Here is a 20,255-nt window from a genome sequence, read left to right on the forward strand (position 1 = left end):
ATCAATTCTTTTTTGCGTGAAGCATAGCAGGAATGAGCGATGACCCCACTTTAAGTTTGCTTCTTTTTGGTTTAAGTTAGATGCTGCAAATAGGAACGAGTTAACAATAAAAAGGAGGACTCTGCTTGTAGTGAAATGGCTCTTGGTGATTGCATGAAAATGGAGGGCTTAGGAGTTCCTCTTCCTTGCTGTACCTCTGCATTACCATCCCGCAGCAATGGCAGGGTGAGGGGGGCTCTGCGAAGGTGAGCAGCACAGGACAGGGTGTGTTTTCCGGTAGCATTGCCCTGAACACGTGTCTGTGCAAGAAATGTTATTTTGAGCTAGGTTACTGCTGTTCTTTCCCAGTTAACTTCTTGGTCTATTAATAAATCTCCTACGTATAGTGTGTGTGTTAAGTGGGTGGAGAAAGTGAGTGTACGTACCTGTTGCTTTTGTCAAGAAAAGTGAACGATTTTCATGAGAAATGTTTGCTGAGAATGCAGAGCTGGATTTGCTTTCCGTAGAAAATATCTGGGAGTTGAATTTTAGGTGACAGTCAATTTTCACAGCGTCAAAATTGAATCATCCTTAAACTAAAAAACAATATTGAAAAATTAGTTGTTAGTTTCTTGGTTGGCTGCAAAATGTATTTAGCCTTCCAACCTGTGACTGATGTACGGTCTAATTTCATTAGAACAGGTAATCCTGTGTCAGGCATCTCTTGAATGTTCTTTGCAGCAGTTTTTGTTAGAGCACTTTGGAAGCAAATTCACGATGAGCTTGTTGTAATAGTCACACACAGGATAAAGAAATAGCTTATAGGTTTGTTCTGGAAATGATGACATGACAGTAGCCTCTGGCAGTGGAATTTAGCTATCAATAGTGTGTTAATCCGGTTAAGTAGAGAGCCTTTCATAGGGAAATACAAGTCATGTGTTCTAGCTAAATAATTACCTTTAAAGTAATCATGCAACTTGTAAACATTGCCTCGATATTTTTGTGATTTCTTTTTTTTTTTTTTTGACATGGTTATGGCACAGCAATAACTCCTTATTGAAGTGGTAGCACATGCAGTAGCTTTGGGTGGTATTTATTTCGGAACATTCTTATCTAAAGCGGTGTTGACACGTGTAAGCACTAACTTTGTCAGCTAGTTTTTCCTTGTTCCTGTTTACTATTTAGAAAATACCAAAAGTTATGACAATTGTAATTACACTCACATTTATACACGGCTTTTTAAATCGTAGCAAGCTTGCATTGAGACACACTGATGACTTGGAGAAGTTTATGAAGCCAGTGCTCTGTACTTTCCCTACCTGACAAGAAAGTGTCCACAGGGGCCAGTTTTCACCGTAGAGTTCCCCTGGACAGAGTTCAGCTCTCATCCTTTTCCCGTCCCGGGGGTACAGGCAGTGCCTTGACAGTTAAGCAGTGGTTCAAATCAACTGGAAGGGGGAAGATAACCAGTTAAATGCGTGATGACTTACTTCAGTTAACTCTTATTGTAACTTCAATCTTTCAATTCATAGATTTTTAACATACTTTTTTTTTTTCTGTGCTGAACAGTGAAACAAAGAAACCCTATGATTTCACTTGTCTCTTATTTCAGTGGATATACTGGCACCAGTGGGGGATAAGAAATACACAACACAGTGAGGTATGTGCTTGTTCTGCAGAGCAAACCTGTTATCAGTTGCTCTCTGGAAGTTGGTGGAGCTGGTATCAGTGTGCCTGGTTAAGATTGCCATGCCATTCTTTATTAAAAGATGCTTCTGTAGAGTCCTTAAACCTTCAAGATGTAAGACGTTTGAGCACATTCTTTTTGTTTCAGATGTTTGAAGGTGACTGTAGGGTTGTTTGTTTGTTTTTTTTTTTTTTTCCCCCTGAAGAAACCAATGAACCTCCTCCATGATCTTGGCAGATAAAATCTGATGGTGCTTGTTAGTTTGGTGGGTTAGTGTTCCTGGTGTCTCACCGTGCTGCTTTGACATCGGAAAGATAATGGCAGCAAGTGAGTGGCAAAATCTGCCACATGCAGTCCATATGAACTTCAACTGAAATGAGGGATATGCGATTGATAGCGAGTTTATTTTTGTTATGTTTAAAATAACAAAAAAGATTGAGAGGCAGGTCTGGCATCTTTGAGAAACCTTCACACCTGTAGTTTTATAAATGATGTACACCTATTTACATCAGGCTTAACTGCAGCAGGCCCATAAGTACGCTCCACTGTTACGGTTATAACTTGCAAAAATGTATATGATCACTTCTTATTCTATGGAACTGTTAACCACCTTTAGGAGAAAATGTAGTAATCATAATGCACTGTATTACTATGTAGTGCTTAGCAAGCCTTAAAGTGAACACAGTAATATTACATTGACCATCCTTGGGGAATAGAAAATGGTAGCAGAATGTAATCAACTCTGTTTTGGAACAGGATCTTCTTGCCTTTTACAAGCATAGAATACTTTGGGTTGGAAGGGACTTTTAAAGCCCATCTAGTCCAGCCCCTCTGCAATGAGCAGGGATACCTTCAGCTAGATCAGGTTGCTCAGAGCCCCGTCCAACCTGACCCTGACTGAGTGTTTCCAGGGATGGGGCATCTACCACCCCTCTGGGCAACCTGTGCCAGTGTTTCACCACCCTCACAGTAAAGAATTTCTTCGTTATATCCAGTCCAAATCCACCCTCTTTTAGTTTAAAACCATTACGTCTTGTCCTGTCCTGTCACTACAGGCCCTGCTAAGAAGCCTGTCCCCACCTTTTTTACAAGCCCCTTTCAGGTACTGGAAGGCTGCAAAAAAGTCTCCTGGGAGCCTTCTCTTCTCCAGGCTGAACAGCCCCAACTTTCTCAGCCTTTCTTCACAGGGGAGGTGTTCCATCCCTCGGATCATTTTTGTGGCCCTCCTCTGGACCCACTCCAACAGGTCCATGGCTTTCCTGTGCTGAGAGCTCTGGAGCTGGGTGCAGGACTCCAGGTGGGGTCTCACCAGAGCGGAGTAGAGGGGTAGCATCCCCTCCCTCAACCTGCTGGGGATGCAGCCCAGGATATGGTTGGCCTTCTGGGCTGCGAGTGCACATTACTGGGTCTTGTGGAGCTTTTAATCCACCAGCCCCCCCAAGTCCTTCTCCTCAGGGCTGCTCTCAATCCCTTCATTCCCCAGCCTGTATTGATACTGGGGGTTACCCTGACCCATATGCAGGACCTTGCACTTCGCCTTGTTGAACCTCGTGAGGTTCACATGGGTCTGCTTCTTGAGCTTGAGCAGGTCCCATCCCTCGGGTGTGTCGACCGCACCACTCAGCTTGGTGTCATCTGCAAACTTGCTGAAGGTGCACTTGATCTGTCTGTCTCGGTCACTGATGAAGCTATTTAACAGTACTGGTCCCAGTATGGGCCCCTGAGGGACACCACTTGTCACTGTTTTCCATCCGGACGCTGAACCGTTGACCACTACCTTCTGGATGCAACCATTCAACCAATTCCTCATCGACCAAACAGCCCATCCATCAAATCCACATCTTTCCAATGTATTGAGAAGGATGTTGTGGGGGACCGTGTCAAAGGCCTTACAGAAGTCCAGGTAGACTACACGCATAGCTCTTCCCTTATCCACTGGTGTAGTCACTCCATCATAGAAGGCCACTACGTTGGTCAGGCAGGACTTGTCCTTGGTGAAGCCATGATGGCTGTCTTGAATCATCTCCTTGTCCTCTGTGTGCCTTAGCATAGCTTCTAGGGAGATCTACTCCATGATCTTCCCAGGCACAGAGGTGAGGCTGACAGGTTGGTAGTTCCCAGGGTCCTCCTCTCTACCCTTTTTAAACATGGGCGCAATGTTTCCCTTTTTCCAGTCACCAGGGACTTCACCTGACTGCCATGACTTTTCACATATCATGGAGAGTGCCTTAACAACTCCATCAGCCAGTTCCCTCAGGACTCTTGGATGCATCTCACCAGGTCCCATAAACTTATGTATGTTCAGGTTCCTCAGGTGGTCACAAACCCGATCTTCCCTTACAGTGGGAGGGACTTTGCTCCCCCAGTCCCCGTTCTGCAGTCCATCCACTAGAGAGGTGTGGGAAGAGAGGCTGCCAGTGAAGACAGGCAAAAAAATTGTGGAGAACCTCAGCCTTCTCCTCGTCCATCATTACTAGCCTGCCAGTCTTGCTCGTCGGAGGGGTTATGCTTTCTGTGACCTTCCTTTTCTGGCTGACATACCTGTAGAAGCCCTTCTTGTTATTCTTAGCATCCCTTGTGAAGTTCATCTGCAGCTGTGCCTTGGCCTTCCTGACACCATTCCTACACAACCGGGCAGCATCCCTATACTCTTCCTAGGATTCCTGTCCCCGCTTCCATTGCCTGTGTATTTTCTTCTTGCCCTTTGGTTTGACCAGCAGGTCTGGACTCAGCCATCTGGTCTCTTCCCTTCCTTTCCCGATTTCTTACACCTGGGGATTGAGAGATCTGCCAGCTCTATTCTGTTCCCCTGTCCCTGAGGGCAGTTTCCCACGGAGTCCTATTGACTAACTCCTTGAAGAGCTGGAAGCTTGCTTTCCTAAAATTCAGGATCCTGACTTTAGTCTTCATGTGACCCTTCTCCCTCAGGACTGTGAACTCTACCAGTGCGTGATCACTGCAACCCAGGCTGCTTCTAATCTTGATGTCACTGATGAGCTCACTTGCAATGTGACCGTCAGGTCCAGTATTGTGTCCCTTGAGTATTGGGGTCAATTACCTGGCCTAAAAAGTTATCCTCAATGCATTCAAGGAATCTCCTGGATTACCTACAGCTTGCAGTGCTACTTTTCCAGCCGATGTCGGGGTGGTTGAAGTCCCCCAGTAGGACGAGAGACTCTGAACGTGAAGCCTCCTGGAGCTGGAGGAAGAAGGCTTTGTCAACAGGCTCCCCTTGATTGGGCGGCCTGTAGTAGACAACCACAACCAGGTTCCCTTGGTTGCGTCTGTCTCTGATTCTTACCCACAGACTTTTGACTGGCTCGTGGCTATTCTTCAGAGACAGCTCTTCACACTGTATTGATTTCTTGATGTAGAGGGCAATGCCTCCATCCTTCTTTCCCCGCCTGTCCCTTCTGAACAGCCTGTAGCTATTGATAGCCACGCTCCAGTCATGGGATTTTTCCCATCAAGTTTCAGTAATGGTAACTAGGTTATAGCTTTCTAGCAGCATGGTAGCTTCCAAGTCTTCCTGTTTGTTTTCCATGCTGTGTGCATTCGTGTAGAGGCACTTTATTTGGGCTTCATAGAGGAACACCCCTTGTTTCCCTTGGGGTGCTTCACAGAAGCTTCCTCGTTTGCTCCTAGTACCTGAGGAGCTCCCAACTCATCTCCGCAAGGCTTTGACTGTGCTGCAGTGTCCCTGGCACGCCTCTGGGCAACAGGCGGAGGGCCCGTACTAGCACCCCGTCCCTCCAACTGTTGTGTATCACCCCATAGTTTGTCACCGGCAAGCCTGATACGTTCCCTCTCCCCCTTTGCATCTATTTTAAAGCCCTGCCAATGAGCCCCACAAGTTCCTGAGCAAGGATCCTCTTTCACCTTTGAGAAAGGTGAATCCCATCTGATGCCGGAAAGCCTGGTGCTGTGTAGGCCATCTCATTGCTGAAAAACCCAAAATTGTGGCAGTGACACCAGCCACGGAGCCACGTATTAAGAGACTGGGCTCATCTGTTTCTTCCAGTGTTGCTGCTCGTAACTGGAGGAAAGAGGAAAAAATAACCTGTGCTCCAGATTCCCTTATCAACCATCCCAAGGCCATGAAGTCTTTTCTGATTGCCCTTGGACTGCACGTTGCGGGCTCATCGCCACCCATGTGGAAGAGCAGTAGTGCATAATAGTCCCAGGGCCGTCCCAGACTAGGAAGTTTCCTGGTGATGCCCTTTATTTCGGAAGACAGTTGCTTGAGGTCTCAAAGTGTAGATAAGGACCTCTTTCCTTGGGACTTCACCAAAGCAGCTTTTTGTCTTTAGGTACTCACAGTACCATACCAAGACTTGATAAGTTGTTGACATGTATTTTGTAGACTATAGTGATTTTTATCTTCAGATGAAATTCTCTTTCAAAAAAATGCATCTTTGGAGATTTTTTGGATGTCTGCAGGGTTTTATGTCTTTCCCAGTTGGTTATTTTTAGTTATTTATGTTTTAAAAAAATCTGTAATCTTGAATCATAGTACACGCTGTTTTGCTTAAAGGCATTTGCAGCATCAGATCCAGCAAATAATAATAAAAAAAGTTTGTCATCTAGTCTAGTTCTCAAATGACTAAGGAGAATATTCTTACTTACTGTGCTCTAATGGACTCTTCCTCATCAGGTTGTTACTTGCCTCTAAGTCTCTCCTGTTTTGATTTTGATGTAGATTCGATGCTGTTCTTGTTTCCACCTATCTATTCTCAAGAGGTTATTTCTGTATAAGGCTTCAAGTATTCCAGTGTCTTGGCAATTGTTTGATAATGGATGATTTTGCTGCTTGTGTCCCAGCAACGTCATTAACATATATGGTGTTTATAGAACCTTTCCAAGGCTGGTTGACAGCAGTTCTTCCTGGATAATTCTAAACAGATTTGTAGGTCTGTCTTGGCAGTTGGATTAGTGGCAAGGATTTCTTTAAGTATATTACTCTGGTTGTGATAGTTTATGCTACTCTATTCATGGATAATATAATTTCTTACTTATGTCTAGTTAATAAAAAGTTGACTCATTAATTGCTGTCAATCTTAAAATCAAGGTTTCACAAGGAAAACATTCAGACAAACTGACTTTGGGGAAATTCATGTTATACAAAAATCCCACTGAGCTGACGATAACAATCCTGTCTGATTTCACCTGTAATCTTTGGCCGATGTCAGTGACCAAAAAGAACTACGGCAACTTCACGAATGTAGGAGAAAACCGCAAGGATTTCCCCTGCTGCTGGCAGCACTTGTGTGTGCGTAGGGGCTGTTCAGGTTGCAGGCAGCAGACATTGCTGAAATGGAGCAGGGCTGGGCTGCTGCTGGCGGTTTTTCCTTTTGAGAAGAGATTTCTTTTTTTTTCCCCTCCCATTTTTGACATACACTTAGGTTTTTAGATTGATTTCTTCCTAAAACTGAAAAACATGATGTAAAAATCCCAAAAAACTTAATGAACTTGACTCCAAAGGAAATAGTAGCTACTGGTGAAGGCATGGCAAGGCCGGTGTTGGGAGCCTTATGGAAAAGTGATGACATAACGCAGGGCTGGCCTGTGGAAGCTTGTCCTGTCCGTTCGTGGTGTGACAGCACGATCCAAAAATAGTTCCTGGGACTAGGAAAAGGGAACACTTGATTTGAGGATTATTTTTTTTTTTTTTTTTCCACCTGAGAAAATTCATATGTGCTGGAAACAAAACAGGCATGAATTCTCCACATCTCCAAGGAAATCACAGATACCTTTTTAGTGGAGGTTTGTTAACTGAACTTTAACTTTCATCTTTTCAAAGAACAGGCGTTCCCAGTAAATACTCCTACTGTGTAGAGTCTCATAATAGTTTAGCCTTTAGGGCAGTGTTCGGGGCTGAAGGTTACATTACACGCGAAATCGACTTCCCGATGGCTTTATTTTTGCAATTTTTGTCAGTAGTTGGCATATTGAATAAGTTCTTAGTTGACGTGTTTTTGTTTTGTATTTTGGTGCAAGTCATTTGAAAGTTGAAACTAGAAAATATTTTTGACATGGTTTGGTACTTAGATGGATTATGGCTATTACGTGGTATATGTGCTAATTCTCAGTTTAGGACATATTTGAGAGTGCTTTGTAATCCTTATTGGTATTAATGCATTTATTTAATAGTTCAAATAAATGGATGGTTGTGTTTTTGAAATAACTACTGCTATTATTTTTTTTTTTTTTTAAGTTCAGGAAATGTTTATTGCTCCTCATACTTTGCCACCCTGTGCTTTAAGGTTTGCGTGGTGTGTGTACATTTTTGCATGTAATGTTACTTTAAAAATCTTTGCAAAGTGGAGCTTGCGGAAAGGCTGGGGTTCTTTGCTGTAGTTGCATTCCCGTTGCAGCATGTTGTCAGGGTCTGATACGACATCAATCTAGATGTAATAGATACATAGTTAAGCAGTTTATTTTAGGATCCAAAACTCTTCTAAGAATAGACAGGCTCTCTTTTCAACAGGAAAGGACAAATAAATTAAAATGGGATACGGGGGAAGAAAAAATAAGAAAAAACAGAGAGGAAAAAGTAAGGAGAACAGAAAAAGGGAACACCCAGCAGACTGGTGGGGTTCGAGGCTGGGGTGAAACATGTGGAGGGACCATTGTATATGGATTCTTTCAGCAGACTGCAGTGCAGTGGCCAGCAGGTGATGTGACATACTGGAAGGCTGAAGTCTTACAGTCTAGCCTACCAAAATAGACGTGTGTAATTTTCCTTGCTAGCAGTCCATAGATTTAATTCGTCGAGGAGCAAAAAAAAACCCCAAACAAACCCAACCTTTTAGATTTTCTAATGTAATTTCTTAGTTTTGTATGAACATTAACAGATCATTTTCCATAGTGCCCCAAAGCTTAGGCTCTTCAGTGTGTCCCCATGATTATGTTGGTGGGATCACTAAACCACGGGCAGGGATGTGACTTGTTCTGGTGGTGTCATATTTACATCAGAGGTCTAATTATAGACATTCGTATGGGAAAAACTCACCAGGTCAGCCAGTCGGTTCACTTGCCAGTGCATCATAAATTACTACAGCAGTGTACAAATCAAAATTAAGGTGGTTGAACCTCGGTGTATACTGTACGTTGGGTGTATTTTTCTGCATTGTTGTGTGGAAGCAACAGGTCCCAATAAAACATTGTGCCAGACATATATCAGTTTGGTGTGAATCTAGCAGTAAATTTTAAACCTAGAAGTGTTTAAAAATAATCTTATTCACCAAAAAGTCACTATTAGTGTAACCTTGAGAAAGCAGATTTAATTTCATGTATGTTAACCCACTTGCCCCAGTTACTGCTCTGTAGGTTTTCTGTCATAACTTTCTTGTAATGTTTCTAGTAATATTTTTCCATTTAGCAGCTGATGTAGCTATTAAGTGACTACATAATACTTTATACAGGGGAATATCCAAAGTGAAATGGATTCTCATGTTGCATTTATTTAGTGAATAGGACATGAATCTCCTATGTGGAGCTGTGACACCAGTACTTGACTTTTTGCTGACACTGCTTTTTTTTTCAATTGTATGTGCTTTGAATATTTGAATTTTAAGTGCTCAGATGTCACTGTTGATCTGATATGATTCTTTCTAAAAGTTAATTTCTCCTGTGAGTCTTTTTCTTGTTTCTCTTTTAAAATGAAGCAACTTTAACAAGCCTACTGTCTCTATGTATCCTGAGGTCATGTTGTCATTGTTTGATTCTTGATTTGACAATGTTTTTATAATCCAGTATCACTACATAAATTTTCTGTAGTGAAAATACTGACATTTTTCTAAAACTACAGTTTTTTTTTTTCTTCTGACAAATTTTTTCTTTGAGGGCAAGATTGTGTCATGGATGAATGACATGAATAAATTTCAGTCTACAAGTCAGGATAATAGACTGTGAAAGCCTTATTCCAATACTATGTAGAACATTATTAGGAAGGTAGACAAGGTAAACATACTAGTTCGTGTGAATACAGAATGACCTGGAGGTCTGAGAGAGATGAACGACATGACATCACTCTGCCTGTTCTGGAACAACGGTGTTTATTTTTAATGAGCTTTCTAGAATTCAAACAATGTAATTTTAAGTCAAAATGTATCAGTCTGAGTTGCGAAATTTCATCAGGCTATCACTTTGCATCATCCAGATAGGTGCATATCAGCAGTTAAAAAAAAAAAACAAAAAAAACCCAAAAAAAACACTTTTCACAATGGATGAGGATGTGAGCCCATATTCTTCCCCAGGTATCGATGTGGCATGTGTGTTTCCAGTGCAGTATGCCTACCTGAAGAATTGTTGTGCAACAGATGTATGCTAGAAAATGATTTCAGATAGCCTCATGGTTTATTGAGCTCTTGGGGCTGAGCTGCAGACCTACAGCAGGCAGGTGTGTCGTTGCCCTGTGTTGGAGGGCAAACTCTTTTGCAAGTGTTGCTGCAGAATGAAAGGAGTTTTCCTTTGTCTCTTCGGGGTAGATTTTTCTTTGGTCTTGTTTGGTTGTTTTATAACTCGTTAATATAAAGTAATATATTATGATCTGCATGATTTTTGGTAGAACACTCATTTCCTTGCACTCTCTGGTATTTTACCTGAAGTATGCCAAGGCAAGAATCCATGTAAATGTAAATAAATGAGGGACCCTCATGCTAATCAGTCATATCAGAAACTGATACCTCTTCCCATTGCTTTCTGTCTGGTGGGAGTCCCCTGGTAGGGTTATTGTGGCAGGATCAGGCTGCTTGCTTCTTTAGGACCACCATGACTTTGTAGGAGTGTCGTCATCGGGGTGAAGGCACAAGAGGCCTTCACACAAAACTGACTTACAAGGTCTTCCTATTCTTGACGAGGATGCTACATATGAGTACTGCCGCGGTTATTACTCTATTGTAGAAACTGTCTACCTGTTCTTCAGCTGGTATGTTTAGGCACTGCAAGTCCATGCAAACCCTGACAGAGTTAGAAGCTGATACTCCCACAAATTCAACAATAACAAAGCAAAAGAGTGAGGGGAATGAAGATCTGGCATCTCTGATGGAATCTCCCACACTGCGCTGTTCTCATTTTTCTCTTACACTTGTCCAGAGCTGGAAATGGTTGGTAGTGTTTGATCCTCCCCTCGGGTGGAGGCCAGTTTGTGGTTGCACCTGCCCCACTGCATGGTCTTCCAGTTAGCTGTGCTTGCCCAAACTTCTGTCTCCAGTCCAAGCAAGACAATTTCAAGCTAGGTTTTCTTCAGAAATAATCTGGACATTTCACCAGCTCAGCTTGGGTTTTTGTTTTGGCACAAGATTTTGGATGTTTTCGTTTTCTGGGTGGTGTTTGTTTTTTCTTTCATCCCTCCTTCCTTTCTACCCCAATAAAAAGAAAGAAAAGAAGAGGAAAAGAAACCCCAAAGGTGGTTATGGGAGGCACGTCAGGATCAACACACTGTATGATAGAGACAGTCTCATCAAATTAGGTACATAGGCTGTTATTGCAGCTTGGGAAGTTAGTATGACTGCCTGCCAAAGTGCAGAAGAAAGGCTGTCTAGGTCTTTCTAGTGAGAGATGTGCAAAACAAGAATTTAGACATCTGTGTGTGTATATATATACACGTACACGCCTGTAATCCCCTGTACCCTGGGGCAGGATCTGGGAGGCTGTACACACAACTGCATACTCGCTAGGAGGGCAGGAGATGAGGAAACTCACCTGCTTGAGAAGAAGGAAGATTCAGCGCCTTGACGTTGTGGGTACGAGCAGCACGCAGCATTTAGGCAGAGCACGCTCCCCGCTGCAGGTGAGGGCAGAGGCGATGTCTGTGCGACCGTCTGCTGCAGCCACTGACTCTTAAGGAAAAAGCACTGCGAGATGGTTTCGCAGTTCAGAGAAAAGCATACAGCACAAGTACACGAAGGATATTGTCAAAAGTCGGTTATTGGTAAGTAACCTCACTTGATGCTTTGAATATTGACAAGTTGCTATCCAAATGTAAATAGAATTTATTAAATTACAGGCTTTATTTACCAATAAAGTATCTGAAGGGTTTCTCTGTACACAGTTTTCTTCATTATGTTGCTACATTGGTATCTACTTTGCTTAATTTTCATGTAATTCAAAAGCTGCTTAGCATATCAAGTACATAAAAAAAATCACTTGGTAAGTTGCAGTCTTTCTGAGGAAAAACAAAATCATGACAAGGCCAAAGCATAAACATCTTCTGGTTTTAATAAAATCAACATCTCATTTCACTAGAGATATTGAATAAGTAGAAAAGAATCTGTTGAAATCACTACTTTATTATTATCAGCTGATAAAAAAATCAGAAAGGAATAACTAAATACTCATTATCTTTAGTACTTCTGAGAAGTGCTAAGAGAAGGTGTATTAGGTTAAAATTTGTAATGAGTCTCTCAATACAAAATTGATTTTCAGCACCAGGAAAGTGCACTAGGATAGTTTGCTTTATTTGGCAAAATTACCTAGGATTTATTTGTTGTCTGGTTTGATTTCTTGTTGTCTTTTTTTTCTCCCCCTGCAGTTGTGAGCCCTGTGTTCAAATTCACTTTTTTACATTGATTGCTTGCTTTTGTAAGTAGTTAACATATTTGGGCCTCTCCAGAAGGTTTTAAAATCTGGTCTCCTTTTCAAGGTCAGATCAGGGTTCAAAATTAATCTGGCAGCTGCAGGTGAATCTTGTACGTTATATATGAGAGTGGAAGGCTGTGATGCTGGCTAGATCTTTTCTAGCCGTTGCATAGTTCTATGAGAAAGTTTTATTATGCTAAAATGAAGTTTTTTCTGCCAGGAAATGCGAATTCCTTTTGCGCCGCGCTGTGAACACCACCACAGCGATTCCGTGGCCTGGGAAGTTTCCAGGAGGATCTGGGGACTCTGTGTCCTCCTGTCTTCGCCTCCACTTCCCACACAGGGGTCCGGTAGAGCACCAAACACCTTCCAAGGAGGAATGAAATGAATGGGGGAATAACTTGTCCTATCTTCCCGAACATATTTGTTCTCCCTGTGTTTTGTGCTATGTGGTGACATAGTCCTAAACTGCAAAGCAATATTTTGGATTCTTTCCTGCCACCTCAAACACACAGATGCCCCTATCCAGCTTTAACTAAGGTTTCCAGAGTCTGTTTGTGAGCACTTACATTTTTGCTTTCAGTTTAAATCCTCTTGCCTAATTAGAGTTTAAAAAAAAAAAAAAAAAAAAAATCGAATTTGCCAGCTGTATACTTCCTGATGCCTAATCACAACAGAGTTAAGAGAACACTAGAAAACTGTACAAGAAAAGCCAGGATTGTGGATGTAAATCTTATAATGCAGTTTTGCATGATAGATTTACAGCTACAGTCCTTTCAAAGGATAGGGAGGGACACTCGTTGTCTGGCAGAGTGTAGCATACTTGCATTTGAAAGACCGTATGTACGTTAACACATGACACTACCAATCTGTATTCTAACATCTCAGTGGGCTTAAAAGCAAGAGAGAATTCAACTATGAAAGTGTTCTTAAAAAAAAAAAAAAAAATAAAAAAATCACTTGAGCATCTTGTCTGTAACAACTTTTTGGGAAGACTTCTGTAAATGTTATTAATGCTTATTCTAATGAAATGGAATTAAAAATAAAAATTATTCTGACCATGAATAAGATTGTAGAGACTTTTTAGTTTGTATCAAGGGATTTGCTCGAGTAGCTCTTGTCTTTGTGCAACAACAGTGATTTTAAAATGTAGGAATTGAGAGATACGTATGTTACTGGATCCATGGTCTAAGTATTCTGGTATTTTGTCACTGGAGAAAATGTACTGTAGCAGAAGGTTGCATTTCAGTGTCTTCTGCTGCAAGTTTCTTCCAGCTCTACACAGCTGGTGGCTGTTTTTGTTGTTCACTGATATTTAATCTAGAGTCATTGTTGATATTTTTTCTGTTGATCCATTCTTAAATACTCTTAATATTTTTTACCTCAACAGTGGCCCATGATTCAAAGGCTGATTGTATTCTGGCTTAAAAAAATACTTTATTTACATCAGTCTTTAGTCTCAAAGGGAGTGGGGGATTTCTTGGTCTTCTGTAGTGAGACAGGGCACTAGAAACACCTGACTACTTCTCTTCCATTATTTTATATATAATTTGAGTAATGTTACTGATAGTTCATTCTTTCCTGAAGCTTTATAGTTCTAACCAGGGTTTCTTCTTGTACCTAAGTTTCTTCAAGTCTTTAATTTATATTGTCCTTCTCTGCGTCTTTTCTATTTGATGTATCCTTTTTCAGATGGGGGTGGCCAAAACTGAACACAGAATTCAAAACTGAACACACACTATTCAAGGTGAGGGAATATCACTAGTTTTATATAAGGCATAACAATTTTCAATACGTCTTTGTCCTTGGAAAATAAATACTGATATCCTGATTATTTTTGCTCCCAGTTCTAAGATATTTTTCTCGAATAATCCATAAAGTTGTCTATATTTTATTTGTTGGAAAGTTGGTTAATTTCTAACCTATTAATTCTTATGGGTAATGAATAAATGAATAATGTACGTTAATTTTCACTACGGTTTACTATACGTCATGGATGTTCTGCTGCCTGTCACTGTGTTGAATGCATTGCATGGTTGAATTTCTTTCAGAAGCCCATCACGCATGCACTAGAGAACAAACTGTTCTTTGTCCTTCATCATCCACAGATTTTGTCATTGTGTAGTTCATTCCCATGGCATCGTTCAGATTATGGAAGTGTACTTGCCTGTGATTTTTTTCCTCAGTATTGCCACCTTGGTTTGGATCCCTCTAGCCTGGAGTCTTTCCTGTGTTCTTTCAGAGCTCTTAGAAAGGTTTGCACTCCTACACATTCGTGATGAAGACTGGTGGCTGAAGAAAAGGAATTGTACATGAGAATACTTGTTAGAATGTCCATTACCATTTCTCATTAACTCCTTCACTGCATCTGATCTTTTCCTTAGACCACCTTTCTTTAGAAGAGCTACTACACATCTCACAACCCATATCTAGTTATTTCTTTTATAAATAATATTCTTGTGTTACGCTAGTAATGGTAGTGGGGGGAAAAAAGTGTTTTTCTCAGGTTTGTAATAAGTTTCGACTATAACTCTTGCCAATTGGATTCATTTACATGAGTTCTTTTGGTCCATAGGATGGCTGTGAACAAGTCATTAATAACAAAAGATAAACATCCTACCCATTTGATGAGTTCTTTGCATAAGTACTCGTTATAGTGATGACAGTGTGCTGTTTCCTGAGCAGATGAAGTATTGGGCATTGTCACAATGAACAGTGGTAATTAGGGCTAGTAATGTTTGGCTTATATGAGAAGAGTATAAATTTTGTGTTGCATGCTCAATATTGGAAATTCTGTCTGAATTTACCTTCAACCATATGAATATACAGAAGCCAAAAATTATGGAGAGACAGTATTAAAATTTTTATTCAGTGTGTTTTGAATGGCAGATTCAAAATGTCTTGATAAGGCTTATATGCCTGTTTGGAAGGAATTTTACTGCAAAAGCTGTAATGGAGAGGTTACGCTTCCAAAGATCTACCAGCGTTCCTGGTGTCCAGCATCTTTCAACTACGCAATAGCAGCTGGGGAGAGGAGGGAGCTCCATGTTCCTCATACGGCACTGTTACCTTCAGCTTCTGGCATGGAAGTTGGTATAGGTGGTGGCTAAAGGTTTTGGTCCTGGATAGAAATCACATGGGTGTGTTGAAAAGAGTGGGAGACATGAGGGGAGGAAGGCTATTATATAGTCTTCTCTCGTCTGGAGAGTGGCAACCTGGTGGTCGATAAATAAAACAATGACATGTGGTAGACAGTGGATACAATGACCCTTTCATACTGCTAGAAGAGAAATAGAAATAAAAATTGCTCAGGCTTTGATTTCATTTTCTTGATATGTGAGGGGGTACATGTAATTGTTATAGGACCTTCAGTGGGAACATATTTGAGAAATTATTCATGGGTTCAACAGAATTTTTCATAAAGTTTGCAGTTCCAGGAAGCTGCTGTTTTTATCGTTTTGGGTTTTAGCTTTTTCATTTAACTTTTTTTCTAAATTTGATTTCTGACTGATAGACTTGTAGGTAGTGATCATTTGAAGTAGGCTGACTCCTTACAGTTTTTGTCATGACTTTTTTTTTTAATATGGCTAATTCTTGCTCTTTATTCTTTGTTCCCCCAGTGTAAAGGTTGGAAGAATTTTTTCTGTTACTGTGCTAAGGTTTTGATTTTTGCATAGTTTTTGCTTGTTTGGTTTTTAATCCTCCCTAGAGGAATTATTTCACTTTTCTTCAAATGTGCGTATTTTGTTGCTTCATTATAATCTGGCTAACCTGCTGAAGCTAAATTATTTTATGAAATGTTCTGGTCTTTAAGCAAGTTAACAGAACAATTTGTGTGGTTCCTTTCCTCATAAGCTTGCAAAAACCTATAGAATAATGTGTATATCCGTAGCCTGTGATGTAGTAAATAGGAAAGTGACAATCCAAACAAGCAGCTGAAGCAAATATTCATTTGTATCTTTCATCTTGTTTAGATATTTCCAGTTGAAAAGTCTGCTTCAGAAGCGTTGAATTGAGCTGTGCTGTCAAATGAGAAAGGAGGATTTCAGATGTGTTAATCTAGGAATAGCTGCTTAATAAAGTGAATCTTTCCAGTATGGTAGTACTGCATTTCAAATTCTAAATGACATTTTCTGTTAATGTTTTTAATTAATGTTTAATTAACATTGATAAGAAGGAAATATATGCGCTTCTTGTAAAATCTTGCTTTTAATTTCTTTTGAGTACATTTAGGTAAGATTTGGTATCCTTAAGAAGTTTAGAAAATTCTAGTGTTCTTGTTGATGTCTTCGTATGGGAAAACAGATGCTCTTTAGTAAGTTGAGGACTACAGTAGCTTCTGGTGTACTGAGCATCTTGCCACCTGGAGCAGACACCAAGCAGCAGTGTGTGTGTGTGTGTGTGTGGTGGTGTCTGAGAGAGAAGTGCTAAGTTACAGTCTCTTTTGAGTAATCTGAAGTTAAAGTGACTATGCTGGGACACGTGGAGTTCCTACCACTTAATTTAATGTCTATGGTTGTAGTTAGGAAAGGGAATACCTTCCTTTTAGGCTGTATGTAAAAGTATTTCCTACATGAAAAAAGAGCTGTGGATCATCTTAAAAAAAAAAAAAAAAAAAGATTTTGAATTTTCTCCTCTTTAACCCTTTCCTCCCCGGTTGTCCAAATACATTTTAACTGGAAGTGTGAAAGAAGAAAGGGGGGGTGGGGGAGAGGGGAAGTGCTTTAGAGTATGCCATTAGCAAACTGTTTTCCTTTATTAAAAATATTTGAGCTGATTAAAACCAATCTAAACACAATCAAACCCAGTACAAGTTCTCTTGTAACTTAGTCTGCTGTGGGAGAGTTGCTCTGTTCTAAGGACCAGCGTGAGGCCATGGTAGGAGACGTTGAACCTGAAAAACAGTGAATTTGACATTTCTGTGGGGCAGCAGCTCTTCATCTTCATCACTTCAAACTAGCCTGAAAATGATTTTTGTTCACCGTACTGCAGTGAGGTGCGGGCAGCCCTGTTTGGAGCACATTTATTTCCTCTTCCTTTCTGGGTGGGAGGTCAGGTGCTGGGAAGTGAGTAGCACCAGTCTTGCCTCTCCTTGAACACGTCCCTATTCTTTGGACTTGTTAGCACTTTCAGTGGTATCGCAGAACTGCTTAGTACCCATGAAAAACTGGCAGATTACTATATTGTGAAACACAGTCGTCATTTTGTCATCATACTAACCTTTATACTTCTTTTATTTGCAATCCTGTCCCTCAAAAGATACAAGTGACAGACTGACTGACTGGGGCTATTTTTATACAGTGCACATATTAACCATTGAGTAAATGTAAGAGGTTTTAAAGAGCTTATTTTAGCAGAAGCATTTGTTAAAGCCCCTATATCCATAGGCTGTGTGTATATTCATTAACTATTCAGGGCTGTAACATAATACAACAAAAGGAAGCGTGTTTTAACGGAGATCTGTAACAACCGTACGCAGGCTGGCACTCAGCCAGCAGCTGGAAGCAGACGTTTCTTACGGCTATTTCTAGTCTTGTGGTATCTACATATATTAAATTTATTTCTCGGATAACGAAGCTAGCTAATACTTACTGCAGTGTCATGATCCCGCATGACAAAAATATGTTATGGTTGATCCCTAGAAGTTTATTGTAATCAAATCTTTGAAGGCAGTGGAAAATTGAGCCTCTCCAGTTTCACTGCCTGTGTGACAAGATTTATCTTTCATATACTTGTCACAAACTGTTTCGGATGCAAGGATGGGAAGAACTGAAGCGCTGGCATGAATGGAAAATGCCTAAATATTTAACAGAATATCCTGTCCTGTAGACTTTCTTATCTGTGGAAGGTCTCAGATTTTCCCTGTAGCAGAAGCCCAAGAGGTTTCAGAGGTCGGGGTTGGGGCAGAGCATCGGGAGTCCTTCCCCAGCGGTGAACGTGCATCCTTGGAGCTTGGACTATGTCTACGTACAGCTTCTGCCAACTACTCCTTGTGAAAATGGATGGAGATGCCTCAGCTCTTGGTCTACTGTATACTACAAAATAGCTTCTTTGTCCCCATGTAGCATGAAAATAGGAATTTGTTCCCAATCCAGTACATTTTGGTGAATTAAAGAATATTTTGATAAAGGTAAATGTCAGAGGAGGAGATAAAGGAGATATGTAGGAATTTACTAATGGTCAGAGATTCTGTTCTGTATGTGCAATGACAATATGATACACCAGCATGTGCTGAAGTGTAGGATTTTTAAGCTTTTACACAGGTGAGAAATTGCGATTTTCCCCACCAGCGTGGTCGGTTTATCCCTACTGTTCTGTCCAGCTGTGGTGGGAATTACCCTGTTAGTTTTAACCACTTTCCTGCTGTTCTGTGGCACGTGAAGCTAACAACAGATTATCTGTTTTAAAAGCAAATCACTTTATAGTGTGATACTTTAAACAACATTTTACATCTGCAGGCCTCTTCCTGTATTAGTGTGCAGATATATTTCAATTCTTTTTCCCTTTGTTGATACCTTGAATGAACTGGGAGGGAAGGTTTAAAAAGAACAAATACAATTAAAATGGATATGTGTAAAATACTTGAGTTTTGTTGCTTTTGTTAAAAGCCCTTTTAGCAGCTATGTCAATACCAATTTTTTTGATTCTTGAGTACAGAAATAAATTCAAATGCTGTTGGTTAAATCACTCACATTTGTTTTAGGTGAAAAACAAGACCTGGTCTCTTTAGGAAGTGCAGTGGTTTCATTTAAGTGATTTAAAAATTGATCACATTCAACTGATTTGAGTGCACTAAGGGATTTGCAGTTATGTAATTAAATTGGTATTTTAAATAGCTTTAAGTGCACTATCCAGGTGGGAAGTGCACAAGTGTATTTTCAGATAAAACTTTTTATTTGTTTATTTTTGAGATGAATGGCTGTATTGTGTTTAGAATGTAGTTAAGTCATGTGACACTGAGTGGACGAATCATTCAGGACATACTGGAGGAAAGGCAAAAATGTTTAATCGGTCACATTCTGTTTTTCAGGCATATCAATTATTTTGATGTACGTAGCAAACTGATTCCTGTAGGAAAAAAACATCTCAGAGCTGCAGACTTTTACCACAGATTACCCAGATAAAGAAAAATGCAATTTCGGATGTTATGATTTTATTGAGATAATTAGCACATGTTTTCAAATAACAGATTCTGGGGTGGTTTTGTCATGTTGGATTGTTGAATTACCTTTTTTCCCTAAGGAACAAATTCAGTAACGATGTTTAATTTGCAGAGCACCAGAGATCATACTGGGATTGCCGTTTTGTGAAGCCATAGACATGTGGTCGTTAGGGTGTGTGATTGCAGAGCTGTTTCTTGGATGGCCACTGTACCCAGGAGCACTGGAATATGACCAGGTAGTAGAATAAATTTCACAAGCATATGCACACTTTCTGCAACTTAAGAATTTCAGATCATTAAATCTAGGATTTCAAATGTTAATAACATCCCCTATTAAATCGTATCTCTTGAAGTCTGTTTAATGCTTTTAATTTAGTCTTACTGATTGTCCTAGATAGAAAAATCCAGTTTCTAGATCAAACTGCATATTGTGCTGCTTTTCTGAATTTAAGTTCAATTTGTCCTTTTCTTTTTTAATCTTGCAAAACAATTGTTAGCATTAAAGCTCCTTTTTCTGATGGAAACCAAAGTTTGTGGCGACTATCATTGCGTTGTAATCTCTTCCACTTGCCATGAACAGTGTTGACTCTGGAATGTCTGTTCAGATGTCAGGATTAGGTGTCTTCTGAATAATTCCTGATGCTTTCTGAAAATACAGCATAGCTCAAAGATTGGAGAGCCTGTGCATCACTAGGAAGGAGAATCGACTGTTGCGATGATACTGTGTATACACAATGGTAAAGCTTGAAGCTGTGCCCTTGCTTTGTTGGAGCTTTCAGCTACTGACACCATTGGCATTAGTGAGCTGATTTAAAACAAGAAGTTGTTTCTAATAAAAGATGTAGA

General features: G+C 40.4%; 1 protein-coding gene across 1 annotated transcript in view; it reads left to right on the forward strand.

Annotated features, from left to right (window-relative positions):
* HIPK3 (homeodomain interacting protein kinase 3) overlaps window positions 1–20,255 on the forward strand; it is an 81,765-nt gene that overhangs the window by 35,854 nt on the left and 25,656 nt on the right. The window contains exon 3 of the mRNA XM_075425417.1: window positions 19,522–19,645. Within this exon, the coding sequence (XP_075281532.1) occupies window positions 19,522–19,645 (124 nt within the window). The remainder of the gene's footprint in view (window positions 1–19,521; window positions 19,646–20,255) is intronic.

Source organism: Opisthocomus hoazin, chromosome 7 (assembly GCF_030867145.1).
Source record: "Opisthocomus hoazin isolate bOpiHoa1 chromosome 7, bOpiHoa1.hap1, whole genome shotgun sequence".
NCBI classification, from domain to species: Eukaryota; Metazoa; Chordata; class Aves; order Opisthocomiformes; family Opisthocomidae; genus Opisthocomus; species Opisthocomus hoazin.